Consider the following 19,539-nt stretch of genomic DNA (forward strand, 5'->3'; position numbering starts at 1 on the left):
AGTACCAGGAAGTGGTTCCCAAAGGTTAACGTGGATAGTTTGTTTATTGTCAAAGTTATAAATGAAACCTTTTTACGAATGGTAATATCAAATCAGACAGGGTGTTTTGGAAGACATATCAATATTCCGATAATATGCAGAGATGTGCTGAATGTAAGTCCTATTTAGCTAACATCAGCACTCGGATATTAAACATCACGGCAACGGCAACGGGTCAGTCAGCCAGCCCGGGCAGTAGCCTAAGCTTTTGTCAACTCTACCACGATGCCCTCGCTCAAAATTAAAGGGGTAACAGTGGACTTCCCCTTCACACCATATCCATGTCAGACGGACTACATGAGTAAAGTCATTGAATGCCTACAAAACGTAAGTGTAGAAGTTGTCGAAGAGTATACAAAATGTACATGGCATGTCAGCAAGCCCTTCAGTCATCTCTGCTGTATACCGTTTCATGTTTGAAATTCACAAGCATTATGTGTAAGGCTTCAGAACGCATTTTTATAGGAAAACATGGTTATTGAACAACGGCGATTTGTTGAATTAATGCGCTTCATAAGACCAGCAATACGCTATCAATAACTGTGCCACTGAAACTATTTTCCACTTTCAAAACTACTCGGTCAACCCTTAACACTCCACCTCCTACAACCCAACACACAACATGTACTTCACTCTCCTCCTACCTCCTCTTCTACTACCTTCTCCTTAACTACATGTATGCTAGTACTTAAACCGTCTGCACTCTTACCTACTGGTAATACTATTGATTGATGTAGTATTAATTGCGAGGTAAGATCTCTTCAGCATTGTAGCTTGAGTCTTATTCTTCATGTTTGTACATTTGTGTTGTCACTTTGGATAAAAGCATCTGCTAATTGAATAAGTGTACGTGTGCTAAGTGAATACCTGTAACTGTGCCCTCCTGGTGTTTGCAGAAGGTGAATGGGGTCCTGGAGAGCCCGACTGGTACGGGCAAGACGCTGTGCCTACTGTGCGCCACCCTGGCGTGGAGACAGTACTTCAAGGACACCATCTCCGCCCGCAAGATCGCAGAGAAGATGGGCGGGGCGGAGCTCTTCTCTGACAGGCCCCTGTCATCTTGGGGTACCTCGGCCACGGATGGGGACTCACCAAGTACGCAACAAACACAACAACAACAACAACAACACGCAGCCTCTTGAGCTCTAGACAGATAACATTCCTCGTAAAGCATATTGAATTACTTGCCTTGCATGCACTGTAATGTCATCTGGTTTGTTCTAGTGTACTACACTGACGTCCCGAAGATCATATACGCATCACGTACACACTCCCAGCTCACTCAGGTCATCGGAGAGCTCAGGAACACCTCATACAGGTGAGAGACTGATAAGGCCCTCTGCTCTTGGGAGCTGTGTGTGTGTGCGTGTGTGCATGCATGTGTGTGTGTGTGTGTGTGTGTGCATGTATGTGTGTGCGTGTGCGCATGCATGTGTGTGTATGCTTGTGTGTGTATGCATGTGTGTGTATGTATGTGTGTGTGCATGTATGTGTGTGTGTGTGCGCATGCATGTGTGTGTATGCTTGTGTGTGTATGCATGTGTGTGTATGTATGTGTGTGTGCATGTATGTGTGTGTATGCATGTGTGTGTATGCATGTGTGTGTATGTATGTGTGTGTGCATGTATGTGTGTGTGTGCATGTGTGCGTACGTACGTACACGCATGCATTTGTGTGTGCATGTACAGTTGTGCTCATAAGTTTACATACCCTGTACATATACATTACTTGTACATATACAAGTTCTTTCAGAAATTGATCTTAATGCCTTAATTTAAAGAAATAGGAAATATCCAACCTTTAATGACACCAATTTTCTTTGTGAATGCATAATGTATTGTAAATAAATAAATGTTCTTCCTTAAAATACAGGGGCTCATAAGTATACATACCCCTATGTTAAATTCCCATAGAGGCAGGCAGATTTTTATTTTTAAAAGCCAGTTATTTCATGGATCTAGGATACTATGCATCCTGATAAAGTTCCCTTGGCCTTTGGAATTAAACTAGATGTACCGCGTAGCGGTACAAAATATGACCGCCGCTCAGTCCTGCACATCCATTGCGCGAAAATAAATCATATTAATGAATTTGTCTCCATCTTCTACTCCATCCCCCACTCTTGAAACTTTTGTGTATGCTTGTTTGGAATGTGTGTTTGCACACATTCCGCACACAAAGTAGCCTACTGGCGCTGCAAAGGTGAATAGATTTGTTTCTGGGCCAAAAAATCTGTAACATTGTTATAAAACCTTTAAAATCTCTAAACAATCACAAGTAGGGCAGTTCATCAGGCCATCCTTAAAAATATTTTCGTTTGCCGTAACCCGACCGACGAAGCTGAAGTTGGCCGCACATTCAGAATGCGGTGTAGTTAAGTTTCGATTCCACCTTAAATATTGCAATTTTCTACCGACAGGGGGCAGCGCTGACTGCAAATACGCGATGACACTGGCATGTAGGCCTAGCAGACGAACATGTAGGCTACTCCTCACAGACGAATAAAAGCCTTTTTTCTGGTGACTCCATTGTCGACCAATCTTTAAGTAAATGATACATGCTTTCTGTCAAATAAATCGGTTCATATTGCACTTGTTTTGGGGGGGCTTTTCTGTTTCTTCTTTACATGAGCTATATTTCATATTTTACAATTTATGCACTAGATTTGATACCCATTGCTCACACATGATTTGCCGTGAGATATTACACCACATCCCGATACTACCGTCTCACAGCGTTCATATGACACCCAGCATGCCAAATTTCGTCGTGGAAAATGCCCATTTTTCTTACATTTAAATTACTATATTTCATATTCCACAGTATATGCACTAGATTTGATACCTATGGTCCATACATCATTTGCCGTGAAATATTACACCACATCCCGAAACTACTCTGTGCTTTCATTTGACACCATGCATGGCCAATTTCGTCGTGGAAAATTAGCATATTTCATAGATTTAATTTACATGAGCTATATTTCATATTCCACAATTTATGCACTAGATTTGATACCTATAGCCCATAAATAATTTGCCGTGAAATATTACACCACATCCCCCTATGGTCCATACATCATTTGCCGTGAAATATTACACCACATCCCGAAACTACAGTCTCTGTGCTTTCATTTGACACCATGCATGGCCAATTTCGTCGTGGAAAATTGTCATATTTCATAGATTTAATTTATATGAGCTATATTTCATATTCCACAATTTATGCACTAGATTTGATACCTATGGCCCATACATTATTTGCCATGAAATATTACACCACATCCCGAAACTACAGTCTCTGAGCTTTCATATGGCACCTTGCATGCCAAATTCCATCGTGGAAAATGGCCATTTTCCTTACATTTAAGTTACATGACCTATATTTCATATTTTACAATGTATGCACTAGATTTGATACCTATTGCCCACACATCATTTGCCGTAAAATATTACACCACATCCCGATACTACAGTCTCTGAGCTTTCATTTGACACCATGCATGGCCAATTTCGTTGTGGAAAATGGGCATATTTCATAGATTTAATTTACATGAGCTATATTTCATATTCCACAATTTATGCACTAGATTTGACGCCTATTGCCCAAACATCATTTGCCGTAAAATATTACACCACATCCCGATACTACCGTCTCACAGGGTTCCTATGACACCCTGCATGCCAAATTTCGTTGTAGAAAATGGCCATTTTTCTTACATTTAAGTTACATGAGCTATATTTCAGAAAAAAAGAATAACTGCACAATGGATGTAATTACACGCTCCTCGTGATCATTGTCAGATTTCAACAGTTTTGACTGACAGTAGGAGTGTCAAATAAGAGACCTACAAGTAGCGTAGCCTAGGCTATATGCAGAGTAATTCTCATTTATGCTATACTTGAGCACACATAGAATTTGTGAGATTTTTTAAGTAGTGTAAAGTCTGTTGTATCTGGATGTGCTGTATGTCACGCCAAATAGGGATCAAATCTGCATAAATCGTAAAACATGAAATATAGCTCATAGTATTTCAATTGTAATGAAATGGGGATTTTCCATGACGGAATTGGCCATGCATGGTGGCAAATGAAAGCTGAGAGACTGTAGTATCGGGATATGGTGTAATTTCTCAAGGTAAATGATGTATGGGCAATAGGTATCAAATCTAGTGAATAAATTGTAAAATATGAAATATAGCTCATATAAATTACATGCATGAAAAATGGCCATTTTCCACGATAGAATTTGGCATGAAGGGTGTCATATGAAAGCTCAAAGACTGTATCGGGATGAGGTGTAATATTTCACGGCAAATGATGTGTGGGCCATAGGTATAAAATCTAGTGCATAAATTGTGGAATATGAAATATAGCTCATGTAAATTAAATCTATGAAAAAGGGCCATTTTCCACGATGGAATTTGGCATGCAAGGTGTCATATGAAAGCTCAGAGACTGTAGTTTCGGGATGTGGTGTAATATTTCATGGCAAATTATGTTTGGGCAATAGGCATCAAATCAAGTGCACAAATGGTAATATATGAAATATAGCTCATGTAAAGTAAATCTATAAAATATGGCCATTTTCCACGACGAAATTTGGCATGCAGGGTGTCATATGAAAGCTCAGAGACTGCAGTATCGGGATGTGGTGTAATATTTCACGGCAAATCATTTATGGGCTATAGGTATCAAATCTAGTGCATAAATTGTGGAATATGAAATATAGCTCATATAAATTAAATCTATGAAATATGCCAATTTTCCACGACGAAATTGGCCATGCATGGTGTCAAATGAAAGCACATAGACTGTAGTTTCGGGATGTGGTGTAATATTTCACGGCAAATGATGTATGGACCATAGGTATCAAATCTAGTGCATATACTGTGGAATATGAAATATAGTAATTTAAATGTAAGAAAAATGGGCATTTTCCACGACGAAATTTGGCATGATGGGTGTCATATGAACGCTGTGAGACGGTAGTATCGGGATGTGGTGTAATATCTCACGGCAAATCATGTGTGAGCAAAGGGTATCAAATCTAGTGCATAAATTGTAAAATATGAAATATAGCTCATGTAAAGAAGAAACAGAAAAGCCCCCCCAAAACAAGTGCAATATGAACCGATTTATTTGACAGAAAGCATGTTGTATCATTTACTTAAAGATTGGTCGACAATGGAGTCACCAGAAAAAAGGCTTTTATTTGTCTGTGAGGAGTAGCCTACATGTTCGTCTGCTAGGCCTACTAGGCAAATGCCAGTGTCATCGCGTATTTGCAGTCAGCGCTGCCCCCTGTCGGTAGAAAATTGCAATATTTAAGGTGGAATCGAAACTTAACTACACCGCATTCTGAATGTGCGGCCAACTTCAGCTTCGTGGAAACCCAGGAATATCACGTTGTTGGGCAGTGATGCATGTAGGCTTAACTAGATTGTGGTGGATCAATCTTGCCTTCTTAAATCGTAAAATATTCTGTGGTCTCAGTTCACTGTTGAATGGGCCTACCCTATGCTTGCTCAAAATATATGCTTTGTCTAGTAGAGGTGCTTAAAATTGGCGCTTAAAATCGCCTGTCTCAGAATATATAGAAGAGGTCCAGGGCAATTCCGCGCAAAACTGTCACATCCATTTAGTTGGCGTTACGGACGTGACAGTTTTGCGTGGTATTGCCCCCGTATCGTTATATAAAGCTCTGTTCTCGCTGTCTAGCTTTCTCCTCTTTGAGCAATCGATGATTTGAAAATAACTTACTTATCGTTAACTTAGATATCCATCTGATTTTCTCGTCCCGTCTCCTCTCCTCGCTCGTTTCAAGCTATCAGTCTCTTCTCCATAGTAGCTACTACTTACTGACTCGACTTTATCAGAATTCACAGATTTCACTGGCTGAGTAGCAGCAAGCGAAATGATGGTTCCTGAAGCTCCTGAATGCTGTTATCCTAACCAACGAAACATTTAGCGCAGCTTTGAAATCTTACGTGAAAATCTAAATTAGGCTATTATGGTCTGGGTCCTGATAGGATCACGTCACGGTCCGGACTCGGACCGCGGTCCGCCATTTGGTGATGGCTGCTATATAAGGTAGGCCCTATGCTAGGCCTATTACACAACACAAATTGTCACTAGGCTATGCTGGCGACCCAAATAAAATCTCAGTTGGAACCAATGGCTTACACCTTACAGTATCAAGCTGCCACCTCTTGGCGAAAAGTTCATAGTTTTGCATATCAGTAGTAATACATTTCACGTAGCTGTGAATCAAGGAAAGGGCGAATGAAGTGGACACTTCTAAATGGAACCCAACCCACTGTACAGTAGCTCAAGGTCTGTGGCTAAAGCAGCCATAATGAAAGCGTTATCATTGTTTGGATACTTCACACACACGTGTTTTTTAATCGCATAGACTACAACTACCAAGCTGGAATCAAAGCACATCGACTCCCCTCTCACACCCTAAACACGCACTTCGAACAAACAAAAAGCGCCTCAGTCTCACAGAATAGCCATAGGCAAAACTGTATCTGACCGGTGTAACGTTGGTACGAAATCATCCATCGCAAAGAATGATTTTTGTAGCACGTGCAACAAATATGTGTAGGTACAGCCCTGCCCTGAATACATCTCAACGTGCGCTCTAAAACATCTGGTTTAAATGGAGATGTAGATCATCACGGGTGCGTTAATAAATCTACATTGCGGCGAGTTGACACAAATTATTCACTTTGACGAATTTATGTAGTTTCAGTTACTTTACTTTGAGCCATGCTCTTCCTTACTTGAATCACCTTTGAAAATAGGATTGAAGTAGCCTATATGGGTGTTTGGGAATTAACGTTGACTCAGATGCTTTTTGAAACCTTGAGCAGAAATGTCCCAGCCCGGTGTTTAGGGTGCATCATAGACAGGTTATCTTTCAGGTAGCCTATATATTTTCCATTAAAAAACCATCACGTAGCGAATGTGTTGTGGCTAACTCACTTAGCTCCTGTTAGTAGCCTAGGTTATGGTCATAAGCAAATGAGATGACAGTCGAAAGATACAATTAGTGCTGTTATCGATTTGCTTGGTAGCCTATAAACGCATTTATGGTTTTCTACAAATACATCAATAATCAAATTGACCTCCATCACTCAACCATGCTAACGGTAACATTATTTTACCTATGTTCTGCTATTGATAGGATTAACGTAGCCTACCTGCAGTAAAAAACAAGCATGTCCGATAAACATTCTCAGATTTATTTCGGCTTCAAGAGGAAATGGGAATTACATGTCATGCAGAAATCATCCTACCCTTAGACGTTCTCTGCGGTAAACTACTGTAGCCTAGAGTCTTGTCCTTGTAGGAAGCATAGTGTCTTTCCAACCCACTTTAGATTAACTTCCAACAAAATTACGTCTCACTGCAACGATGCGCCATCTAGTGGACAAACGACTACTTATCGCCAATACTGGAAATGCAGCCATGATGATGATGATGAATATTTATTTTGGCTTTCTTTTAATCCTACTGAATTTGTAATTATGTATCGGCCGTTCTAATACCGATAGTATGTGGGTGCCTATGTGTGTGTGCATGTGTATATGTGTGCACCACCATCTACAGGCCAAAGAGTGTACAGTCACTAAATGTACACATAACTTAATTTTTTAGACCCCCCCATGGATGAAATTCTACGAAACTTGGCATACCCCCAGAGAATGTCAGGTTAATCATACACATAAAATTTGGTGCAGTTCTGAACGTCTTTACTGAAGAGAGGGGCGATTAAAGCAGAATGATATTGCATTTTCATTTTTTACCGGGGGGCTGCAAATCACAAATGAGTGATTATGGGCTAGGTTGATGTGGGCCCTTGAGACCAACATACCATAAAAATTTCTTCATCCTCGGTGCCACGGTTCAGGTAGTTAGGGCCCAGTGCGGAGGGGGAGTGGCCCCCGGGGACCAAACAAAATTTTTCTGTAAAAAGTCTAGTGGGGCTACATACCCACCAAATTTCATGTGCCCCGGTGGTTCGGTGTCCCGGGTATCGTTGACCAAAAATTCAGGAAGTAGATGACGGAGGGAAAAAAAAAGAAAAAAAAACTTTGACAATCCCTATATGACCGCTTCGCTAGCGGCGGTCATAATTATCAGGAGAGAGACTACAGCCTTTTCCAAAAGGGAAATGCGGATGTAGTTTACAAAGCAGAGTGATTTATTTTATTATTACTATGCAGTGTCTTACTGTGTTTAAAAAACAACAATAAATAACGTTTAGAGATCAAAACCTCTAAATAATGTGTTTGTGTGATTTTATACATTAGTACTATTGTGAAAAATATTCACGCAAAATAATCGTAATAATCGTGAAATCGTGATTATTCTTCAGACAGTTATCGTACCACCAAAATCTGTAATCGTGACATCCCTAGTGTGCACACATTTGTTTATTCTGTAAACATTACAATTTCATAACTAACCCGTGTGTTGCATGTGTCCCCATCATGTTTCAGGTATTTCCATTGTCAAAAGCTGTGAAGGTGTGTGTGTGTGTGTGTGTGTATAAAGCATCCTTTTTTCTCCTCAGGCCAAAAGTGTGTGTTCTTGGCTCGCGTGAACAACTTTGTATTAATCAGGAAGTGATGAAACAGGAGAGCAATCACGTGAAGGTGAGTCAGCCTCAGCATCATCTCCGTGACAACCACATGATTATCCCCATGGCAACAACACTGTATCACTGGCTGACCTCCACTTTGTGCTGAACACATCAAGGCCGTATTGGTCTGACTGTCTCCGCAGGAGCATCTGCAGGAGAACCTTACCGATATGCCGCCACTAGCTACTTACCGATATGCCGTTACTAGCTACTTACCACTGTTTACCGATATGCTGTTACTAGCTATTTACCGATATGCTGTTACTAGCTACTTACCACTGTTTACCGATATGCTGTTACTAGCTACTTACCAATATGCTGTTACTAGCTACTTACCGATATGCCGTTACTAGCTACTTACCACTGTTTACCGATATGCTGTTACTAGCTACTTATCGATATGTTGTTACTAACTACTTACCGATATGCTGTTACTCGCTACTTACCGATATGCTGTTTCTAGCTACTTACAATATGCTGTTACTAGCTACTTACCGATATGTTGTTACTCGCTCCCCACCAATATGCTGTTACTAGCTATTTACGGATATGCTGTTACTAGCTACTTACCACTGCTTACCAATATGCTGTTACTAGGTAATTACCGATATGCTGTTACTAGCTACTTACCACTGCTTACCAATATGCTGTTACTAGGTACTTACCGATATGCTGTTACTAGCTCCTTTTGCTTTAGGGTCAATAACGTGCCTGCCTGATTCTGTCTGTACGTACATTCATGATTGCTCCCCTACTGACCACTAAACTCATGGCTAGAACAGTATCTTTGTAAATGTAAATCAGGTTTATAGGCCAGGTATACTTGCGTATACAAGGAATTTGGTCTCTGCAGTTATCCCATCCGTGAATTAATGAACAGGGCGAACACACAGTGAGGTGACGCACACACTCCTGGTTGCTTTCTGTGTTACCTGTGTGCTATCTGGGAATAATTAGCTTTGAGTCAGTAACACAGACCTCCTGGTTTCTCTGCAGGTTCACATGTGCAGGGCCAAGGTGTCAACACGCTCGTGTCTTTTCTACAACAATGTCGAAGGTACGATCTTTAACCTACCTCCACTCACTTGGAACGCCACTGCTTGAAGCACTGTTGATGTCTACAACGTAGTGCTGCCTTCTGAAGTGATTTGGGTGTCATGCCTCTGTGTGTCCCTACTGTAGTGCTGTAGTAGTGTAGTGCTGTAGTAGTGCTGTAGTAGTGTAGTGCTGTAGTAGTGCTGTAGTAGTGTAGTGTAGTGCCGTAGTAGTGTAGTACTTTAGTAGTGTAGTAGTGTAGTGCTGTAGTAGTGTAGTGCTGTAGTTTAGTAGTGTAGTGCTGTAGTAGTGCTGTAGTAGTGTAGTGCCGTAGTAGTGTAGTACTTTAGTAGTGTAGTAGTGTAGTGCTGTAGTAGTGTAGTGCTGTAGTTTAGTAGTGTAGTGCTGTAGTAGTGCTGTAGTAGTGTAGTGTAGTGCCGTAGTAGTGTAGTAGTGTAGTGCTGTAGTAGTGTAGTGCTGTAGTTTAGTAGTGTAGTGCTGTAGTAGTGCTGTAGTAGTGTAGTGCAGTAGTAGTGTAGTACTGTAGTAATGTAGTAGTGTAGTGCTGTAGTAGTGTAGTGATGTAGTAGTGTAGTGTAGTACTGTAGTGTAGTGCTGTAGTAGTGCTGTAGTAGTGTAGTACTGAAGTGTAGTGCTGTAGTAGTGTAGTGCTGTAGTAGTGTAGTAATGTAGTAGTGTAGTGCTGTAGTAATGTAGTAGTGTAGTGCTGTAGTAGTGTAGTAGTGTAGTGCTGTAGTGTAGTGCTGTAGTAGTGTAGTGTAGTGTAGTGTAGTGTAGTGCTGTAGTAATTTGGATCTGTTCTCCCCTCAGAAAAGAGCACCGATAAAGAGATCATCAACTCCATATTGGATGTGGAGGATCTAGTGAAAGCCGGCAATAAGCAGAGGTCAGTACATTCTTAAGCAGCTGTCTGTGTCCCTGACCAGAGGTCAGTGCATTCTACAGACGGGGGTTCTAATGTTATGAGGGTTCTAATGTTATCTAGAGTGCAGCCTACAGACGGGGGTTCTAATGTTATGAGGGTTCTAATGTTATCTAGAGTGCAGCCTACAGACGGGGGTTCTAATGTTATCTAGAGTGCAGCTTACAGATGATGCTACAGATTGTGTGGATTGTGCTACAAAACTAGCAACCTCTGTAGCACCAGTGCTGTGAACACAGAAAGTGAACTCAGCCCTGATCGGTAGCATTTGGTAAAGCTCAGTTCTGTACGGCTACTGTGTGCTCTTTGGAGTTTTGTTGGTGGAATGTGAACCATATTTGTAGCTCTATAGTGTCTGTGTCTGCGTGTGTGTGCTGTTTTGTAGGGTATGCCCATACTACTTGTCCCGGTCTTTAAAGCAGCAGGCTGAGATCATCTTCATGCCGTACAACTACCTCCTGGACCCTAAGGTGAGATAATGACCATCATCTTCATGAGGTATAACTACTGGACCCTAACGGTGGGTTTCCACACAGCGAAACACCTCGCGAATTTAGGCCAGTGAAATTTCTCCTCGGGGGCGTGACGGCCAAACCGCTAACCGTTTGACTGCAGTGTCTAGCCAGTGGTGGCAAGCGAGCTAATTAGGCTAATCAGCTAGTTTAAACGTTTAAGTAAGAAGATATCCAGGGGCCTCGACTAAGTTGATGTTGCCTATAAACAACAATTCATGTTCATAGAAACAACAAGGTCACTAAGACATTATCTATTTAACACATTTATTTATTGTAGTGCTGTGTATATATTTGTTGTTGTACTGGGTATGTATGTGTAACAGTAGACATGTGTAATAGTAGACATGTGTAACAGTAGACATGTGTAACAGTGGTGGCCTGCTGTGTGTAACAGTAGTTTTCCCTCTACCACGTTCTCTGCGTTGTGTTGTGTAGAATGAGAGACGCCACAACCGACCTGGTCTTTGACTCTTTTACTGAAATATAGGACAAAACAAACACATCAGACAGGGAGCGAGCCAGTCGCATCACAGCTCCTCTGCCTCAGGACAGTAGCAAAAGAGAGCGCGCGGCAAGACTACGAGACACGCAGTTAACAGCGTCGCCACAAAAGTACATGTGAATAGACAATAACAGAAGTACATAAAACAAACATGGCATACCTGAAATATAGGACAAAACAAACACATCAGACAGGGAGCGAGCCAGTCGCATCACAGCTCCTGCCAATCAAACAGGTAAACCACATTTAAATGCATTCAGTCAATTCACCAGTATGAAGGTCTAGCTAACTAGTTAACGTCGCTACACCTGCAGCCACATTAGCAGACTGTAGCATGTAGTACTACAGTAATGTGCATTGTGTAACGAGCTAACATAAAAACAGTGATTAAACAAACATAACTCGTATATAAGGTGTGCAACACCAGAAAACAGTTCTATGTGAAAAATGCACCATACAAGTAACCATTAAAGCATAAATAAAAGATATGATGTATTGTCTGCAAGACTCCACATACCTCTGCCTCAGGACAGTAGCAAAAGAGGCAGAGGAGGGGGCTACATGAACACTTAAGGGGTCTTCAGCGTGGGAACCGACCCCTGCCACACCCAAGCCACACCCCCCTACAACCTACTGTACCTCAGAGGCGTGGGAAACTACAATAGAACTTGTAGAAACGGTGGGGGAATTCAGGGAAGCATAATTAACCCTGCTACATATGTATGTATGTATTGTAGTACTGGGTATTTATTGACTGTAGTACTGGGTATTTATTTATTGTAGTACTTAGGGGTGGGCGATATGGACAAAAAATAATATCTCAATATTTTTTGTGATTTTCACGATAACGAAAATTAGTCGATATCCTTTAAAAAAAATGGTAAAAGTCTGAGTTACTTTACAGCTCATTATTTATGAATAACATCAATACAATAATAACCATTAACCTGTGACTTTTTAACCAAATTAACAATGCATTCACTCTGACACATTTCCAATTTTGCCCCCACTTGTGTGTGTGGCAATGACATGGTCTAGCCAGCTACATTAGAGAAGATGACTAGGCCTAACAGTTTCCCAAGAGAAAGTCTGAAGCTCCTTTAGAAAACCTTTACGTAGGATTCACTGTAAAACTAAGCAGACCAACAGAGTACGTCTCCGTTATTTCCTTCAATGTTTTGTTTAAGAGAAATCATGTAGGCTAGCATTTCAAGTTACAGAATAGAAACTAATGCGTTAGCTTATGGCTAATGTATATGAGAAATCCCATAGAGATGCTAACGGTTAGCATAATCAATACACGTAGATATTTAGAGCGAACTTCAGTCCATTTACAAAAGGGTTAGGCTACATGAGAATATAATACCATGTAGGAAAAATGTGACTGTCCCATCAATGCTACGTGAACAGAAGTAGCTGCACAAAATCCCAAGTAGGCTCATCTTGATCTCGCTACACAAAATAAACATTAGGCCTGCGTGTGACAACGTGGACCCACTAGCGGTCATGTGACACTTGCTCTGCTGCAACGGGGCTTCTCTTGCATACACCTCCTCGATTTAGTTAATGTATGGGGTTTCAATGCGTGATTTCGAGTGTTTTTTCCCCATAAGTAATTTAAATACTCGAAAATGTAAATTTGCACATCGTTAAAACAACAATCACGATATTATCGCAGACGATATATATCGCCTACCCCTAGTAGTACTGGGTATTTATTTACTGTAGTACTGGGTAGGGTGGATGTAGTTAGTACACTTACCTCAGACACTAACTCAGGTGACTTCTATAGATGTTCTACAGGCGCAGCGATGCTTGTTTGTCTATTGTCAGAATATCATGTCATTCTTCCTCTAATTCTCTTTCTCTCTTCCTCCTGTCAGAGTCGCAGGGCCCACAACATTGAGCTGCAGGGGGCCGTGGTCATCTTTGATGAGGCGCATAACGTGGTAACCTTTAACCTTTAACCTCAGCACATTAGATCTAGCTGTCACTACACTTAGCTTAGTGCGGTAACCTTTAAAGGCCGTGTTGCAGGGTTCATTTTCCAACGAATTTGCACAATTTGCTTGTTGGTAATAAACATTTAAACTGTTATCCATTGTATTTGATGTTGTTGGGTATCACAAAACGGAATATAATACGAAAAAGCAGGTACTATTTCACAGCGTTTGAAGTGATTCTCCTTTCCCCCACAATGCATTGCATTACGTCACCTTGGGGAGGCTACAGACCAAAGCCCACCTTGAGACCCTTGAGAGTAACGAGAGAGGAGTAAAGAGAGACGAGTAAGGGATTGTTCAGCAGTAGATAGCGCAGATTATAGATAAATAGATAGGCTATAGATAGCCTAGATTTGTATATAGACAGGTAGATAGATAGCTAGATAGATCATCATATGCTGGTCACGGGGGAGCTCCTCGACCAGCGGCCAAAATGCACTCGCTTCCCTAGTTACTGCAGCTCTCCACCACAGTTTCCATCGGGACGGCACAGCCCACACAAGCACCTGCAAAACTGCGACTTGCCCATATTATCTCCCTCTTTGGTAAGCCGTACCCTGACGATGTCAATGGCAATCAATCACGAGCAGTAGTTATCGAAAATATTCATGCTGAAGACACGACCAGCCTAATCGGCAGCGGCTAAAAGCTAAGTTTGCAACAACAGGGGTGGCTCACAGGTGGGACTGGAAAGTTAGCCCATAGCTAGCTATCATGATGCTTTATATTCTGATCTTCTGACTAAGTTTGCCCGGTAGCCTACTTATCTGAACTAACGACATGATCACTATCACTAGATATAAAGAACATGTTGTTCACTGACAGTAACAAAAAAAGTGTCGTAATGTTATAAGCATAATGCATTGAACTGAATAGGTGCATTATGTAGCCTCATAACGAGGCCTCTCAAATTCAGAAAATTGCATTAAACTAAAATCGGAAGACATTGTTATCTTTGTTAGACCATAGGGTCGTTGTCATATAAATGCTGTAACGAAATTCGAAGTGTAAATATACAAACTTTATGTTGAAAGTGTAACCGCGACCGTTTCCCATAGGAATGAATGTAAAACATACCCTCCAAAACAAGACCTCCCAAAATTGAGAAAAAATGACTAAATTGATATCAGGCACCGTTATTACCATTGGTAGATCATAGGGTAGCTGTGATATAAATGCTGTGACGAAATTCGAAGTGTAAATATACAAACTTTATGTTGAAAGTGTAACCGCGATGTCCATTGAAATGCATTGAAATGAATGAAGCGCAGATCATGCAGTCCCCAAAGTGACGTCATCACCGAATTGCGTTAAAAAAAACCCGCTAATGCTAAAAACAACAAAAACTGGCATTTAACACCATTTGGAGACATTTTTTAAAATGATATACATATATTGAGTGCTTTATGTACCCATTAATCAACAGTGGTGGTTAAGCTGCAACACAGGCTTTAACCTCAGCACATTAGATCTAGCTGTCACTACACTTAGCTCAGCATTGTAACCTTTAACCTCAGCACATTAGATCTAGCTGTCACTACACTTAGCTTAGTGTGGTAACCTTTAACCTCAGCACATTGGATCTAGCTGTCACTACACTTAGCTTAGCGCGGTAACCTTTAACCTCAGCACATTAGATCTAGCTGTCACCTTTAACCTTGAACCTCAGCACATTATATCTAGCTGTCACTACGCTTAACTTAGCGTGGTAACCTTTAACCTCAGCACATTAGATCAAGCTGTCACTACGCTTAGCTTGACTGACCACTAAATAATGCTAATTTATAATTATTATTAGAATAATACTAATTTAGTCATTATTGAGAGATGTTGGTCTTGTACGTTAGTAGTGTAGGGCTAATTTAGTCATTATGTTGAGATGTTGGTCTTGTACGGTAGTAGTGTAGTGCTAATTTAGTCATTATGGAGAGATGTTGGTCTTGTACGTTAGTTGTGTAGTGCTAATTTAGTCATGAGATGTTGGTCTTGTACATTAGTTGTGTAGTGCTAATTTAGTCATTATGGAGAGATGTTGGTCTTGTACGTTATTAGTGTAGTGCTTTGCTTTTCACACTGCCAGTAAATCCTCCTAGTTGGTTAGTTTTTAAGGCATTATTGCCCTTGGACATTTTTCAGCTGGTTAGATGCAACCAATTGGACTAATTTAACATGACATTTTCTTTTCAAATTTCTTTTTTACTTTTTATTATTTGTAAATTTTGTTTGTTGCCTGTCTTGGTGTCTCGGGTACGCTGGTGACTACGCCGCTCTGTCCGGCATCTTTTGTCCTGTGTGTCCATGTGTTGTGTGTGGAGCGCTTTGGGCTGCATTAATGCGCTATAAAAGTGACTGGACTGGACTCATACAGGTCATCCTTGCCTCAGGGCAGAACCTCTCTAAGTTAGTTTGCACACATGCATGTTCAGCATTGGCCACAGTGGGGCGCTGTAGGCCAGCAGCAGGTCTAAGGGAGACCCGTTGTGCTGGGAAATGTACTGCATGGGCGTCCAAATCACCTGCTCTTCTCAAACTGTGTGTGTGTGTGTGTATGTGTGTATGTGCGTGTGCGTGCGTGTGTGTGTGTGTGTGTGACCCTACTACAGGAAAAGATGTGTGAGGAGTCGACATCGTTCGATCTGACCCCGTATGACCTGACCTCAGCTCTGCAGGCCGTGGACAAGCTACTGCACGAGCAGGTGGGGGATGCTGGGAAGGAGGAGGACCTCAGTGAGACCTCCAGCTCTGGTGAGCAGCCACCTGTTGTAGCACACACACATACACACACACTAACACACACACACACACACACTAACACGCACACACTAACACGCATACACACACATACAAACTCACTCACTCACATACACACAATCACACACACACTAACACTCTAACACACACACACACACACACACACACAGAAACATGCACACACACACACACATACACACACACTAACACACACACACACACACACAAGCACACACACACACACACTAACACACACACACACACACACACACACACACACACACACACACACTAAGACACACACACTAACACACATACACACACATACAAACACACACACAGAAACATGCACACACACACACACACACACACACACACACACACACACAGAAACATGCACACACACACACACACACACACACACAGAAACATGCACACACACACACACACACACACAGAAACATGCACACACACACACACACACACACACACACACACTAACACACACACACTAAGACACACATACAAACACACTCTCACACACACACACACTAACACTCTAACAATCTCTCACTTTTCCTCTCTCTCTCTCTCTCATACACACACACTTAACTCATACGCACACACACACACACACACACACACACACAGACACAGACACACAGACACAATCTCTCACTTTCTCTTATATGTTTTTTTCACATGTTGTTAGGTGACTTTGTATGTGTTCTCATATGAACTGTGTGCGCATCTTGTGACTATTTTAAAGTCTTCTAATGTCTGTTGATATTTTCCCCATTTCTGCAGCCCTGAAGCTCGACATAACAAGTGTAGCCAAAATAAAGCGTGAGTTAGCTCTCTCTCTCTCATATGATAAGTGTTAAGTGTGAGTTATCTCTCTCTCTCTCATATTGATAAGTAGATTCTGTGCCAGCTTTTTGTGGGTGTGTGTACCCTGGTGTGTGTTGTGGGTGTGTGTATCCTGGTGTGTGTTGTGGGTGTGTGTATCCTGGTGTGTGTTGTGGGTGTGTGTACCCTGGTGTGTGTTGTGGATGTGTGCATCCTGGTGTGTGTGTTGTGGATGTGTGCATCCTGGTGTGTGTGTTGTGGATGTGTGTACCCTGGTGTGTGTTGTGGATGTGTGCATCCTGGTGTGTGTGTTGTGGATGTGTGCATCCTGGTGTGTGTGTTGTGGATGTGTGCATCCTGGTGTGTGTGTTGTGGATGTGTGTACCCTGGTGTGTGTTGTGGGTGTGTGTATCCTGGTGTGTGTTGTGGGTGTGTGTATCCTGGTGTGTGTTGTGGGTGTGTGTACCCTGGTGTGTGTTGTGGATGTGTGCATCCTGGTGTGTGTGTTGTGGATGTGTGCATCCTGGTGTGTGTGTTGTGGATGTGTGTACCCTGGTGTGTGTTGTGGATGTGTGCATCCTGGTGTGTGTGTTGTGGATGTGTGCATCCTGGTGTGTGTGTTGTGGATGTGTGTACCCTGGTGTGTGTACCCTGGTGTGTGTATCCTGGTGTGTGTTGTTGGTGTGTGTTGTAGGTGTGTGTTGTGGGTGTGTGTTGTGGGTGTGTCTACCCTGGTGTGTGTATCCTGGTGTGTGTGTATCCTGGTGTGTGTGTATCCTGGTGTGTGTTGTAGGTGTGTGTTGTAGGTGTGTGTTGTGGGTGTGTGTACCCTGGTGTGTGTGTGTGTGTGTGTGTATCCTGCTCTTTGCTTTGTCTACCTACTTGCCCATTTGTGTGTCATTTTTATCTTTGTTGTTCTTCAGAGATTATAATGGACCTAGAGATGAACATCAACACTTTTGAGATTCCACCAAACGGTCAGGGTATTACTAAACCTGGAAGGTGAGTAAAAATAGAGACTCAAGCACACACTCATTTCATGCCTGTAGTATTTTGAAGCTAATGTTTTTAATATCTGTTGTTTAAGGTTGGCAATAACTTTCTCTGTAGTGAAGCTGATTATAGTAGATGTTCATATTCTCGTGTGCCTGTGTACGTGCGTGTGTGCTCTTGTGCGTGTGTGCCTGTGTGCCTGTGTGTGTGTGTGTGTGTGTGTGTGTGCCTGTGTGCCTGTGTGCCTGTGTGCGTGTGTGTGTGCCTGTGTGCGCGCATGTATATCCCTCCACAGCTTTATCTATGAGCTCTTCCAGAAGGCCCAGGTGACCTTTGACACCAAGACGTCTGTGGCGGAGACCATTGACCAGATCACGGGATACCTCTCCAGTCGTCAGTCTCTCTATAAGCCCCGCCCACACACACTAAACCCCTTAAGCACAGCCTATTCACAGCAGTACTGACATGCCAGCTATCACATACCTAGTGCAGCAGTACTGACATGCCAGCTATTCACATACTTAACACAGCAGTACTGACATGCCAGCTATTCACATACCTAACACAGCACTACTGACATGCCAGCTATTACAATTCTTAATGTAGCAGTACAGAAATGCCAGCTATTAAAATTCTTAATGCAGCAGTACAGACATGCCAGCTATTAAAATATTAATATGGGGGAGATGAGTTGTAAATGTGATGCCTTGTATGACGTTCTAGTTTCACCTTTATGTGTTCTCTAATATGTGTGTGTGTGTGTTTAACAGAACCTGGAATTTTCCTCAACACAAGTGGGTTGCAGAAGCTAGGTGACATCATCCAGGTGAGTCCCCATTTTACTCATGTCACTCACCTTACCTACCCATGACTGGTCTCTTAGTCATCTGGTTCGTGAGAAAAACAATAGAACCAAATCAAGACTTTATATGGTGTGCATATAATGTATTGTGTGTGTGTGTATGTGTGTGTGTGTGTGTGTGTGTGTTGGACTGATGGATTCCTCACTGATCTGTAGTGTGCACGTGTATGTGTGTGTGTCAGAGCTAGTGAGCGGAGCGCGAGGAAGCGAGGAGCGGATGGGATGGAATGTTGTTGGAGCACGGAGCGCTTTATTATTCAGAGGCCGGAGCGCCCGCTCTGTTCCGCTCCAATTCCACTCCGATAACCGCTCACACGTGTCTGAGACACGCCCAAATCCACCCAGAATTCATGTCTTCCTAATAAAATCAAGACCGTTAAATTGACCGTTAAAAA

At 42.0% G+C, this 19,539-nt stretch overlaps 1 protein-coding gene across 1 annotated transcript in view; it reads left to right on the forward strand.

Moving 5' to 3' along the window:
* Positions 1-19,539, forward strand: part of rtel1 (regulator of telomere elongation helicase 1) — a 117,825-nt gene continuing 98,286 nt past the window's right edge. The window contains exons 1-13 of the mRNA XM_076277157.1: positions 1-366; positions 936-1,134; positions 1,264-1,357; positions 8,623-8,704; positions 9,688-9,748; positions 10,558-10,633; positions 11,055-11,139; positions 13,570-13,635; positions 16,293-16,434; positions 17,248-17,286; positions 18,213-18,291; positions 18,578-18,675; positions 19,053-19,108. Of these exons, the coding sequence (XP_076133272.1) occupies positions 265-366; positions 936-1,134; positions 1,264-1,357; positions 8,623-8,704; positions 9,688-9,748; positions 10,558-10,633; positions 11,055-11,139; positions 13,570-13,635; positions 16,293-16,434; positions 17,248-17,286; positions 18,213-18,291; positions 18,578-18,675; positions 19,053-19,108 (1,179 nt within the window). The 5' untranslated portion in view covers positions 1-264. The remainder of the gene's footprint in view (positions 367-935; positions 1,135-1,263; positions 1,358-8,622; positions 8,705-9,687; positions 9,749-10,557; positions 10,634-11,054; positions 11,140-13,569; positions 13,636-16,292; positions 16,435-17,247; positions 17,287-18,212; positions 18,292-18,577; positions 18,676-19,052; positions 19,109-19,539) is intronic.

This window comes from Alosa pseudoharengus, unplaced genomic scaffold, assembly GCF_046254945.1.
Source record: "Alosa pseudoharengus isolate Yale_2024_CS ecotype anadromous, Long Island Sound unplaced genomic scaffold, YU_APseudo_1.1 YU_APseudo_1.1_scf_9, whole genome shotgun sequence".
Taxonomy (NCBI): domain Eukaryota; kingdom Metazoa; phylum Chordata; class Actinopteri; order Clupeiformes; family Clupeidae; genus Alosa; species Alosa pseudoharengus.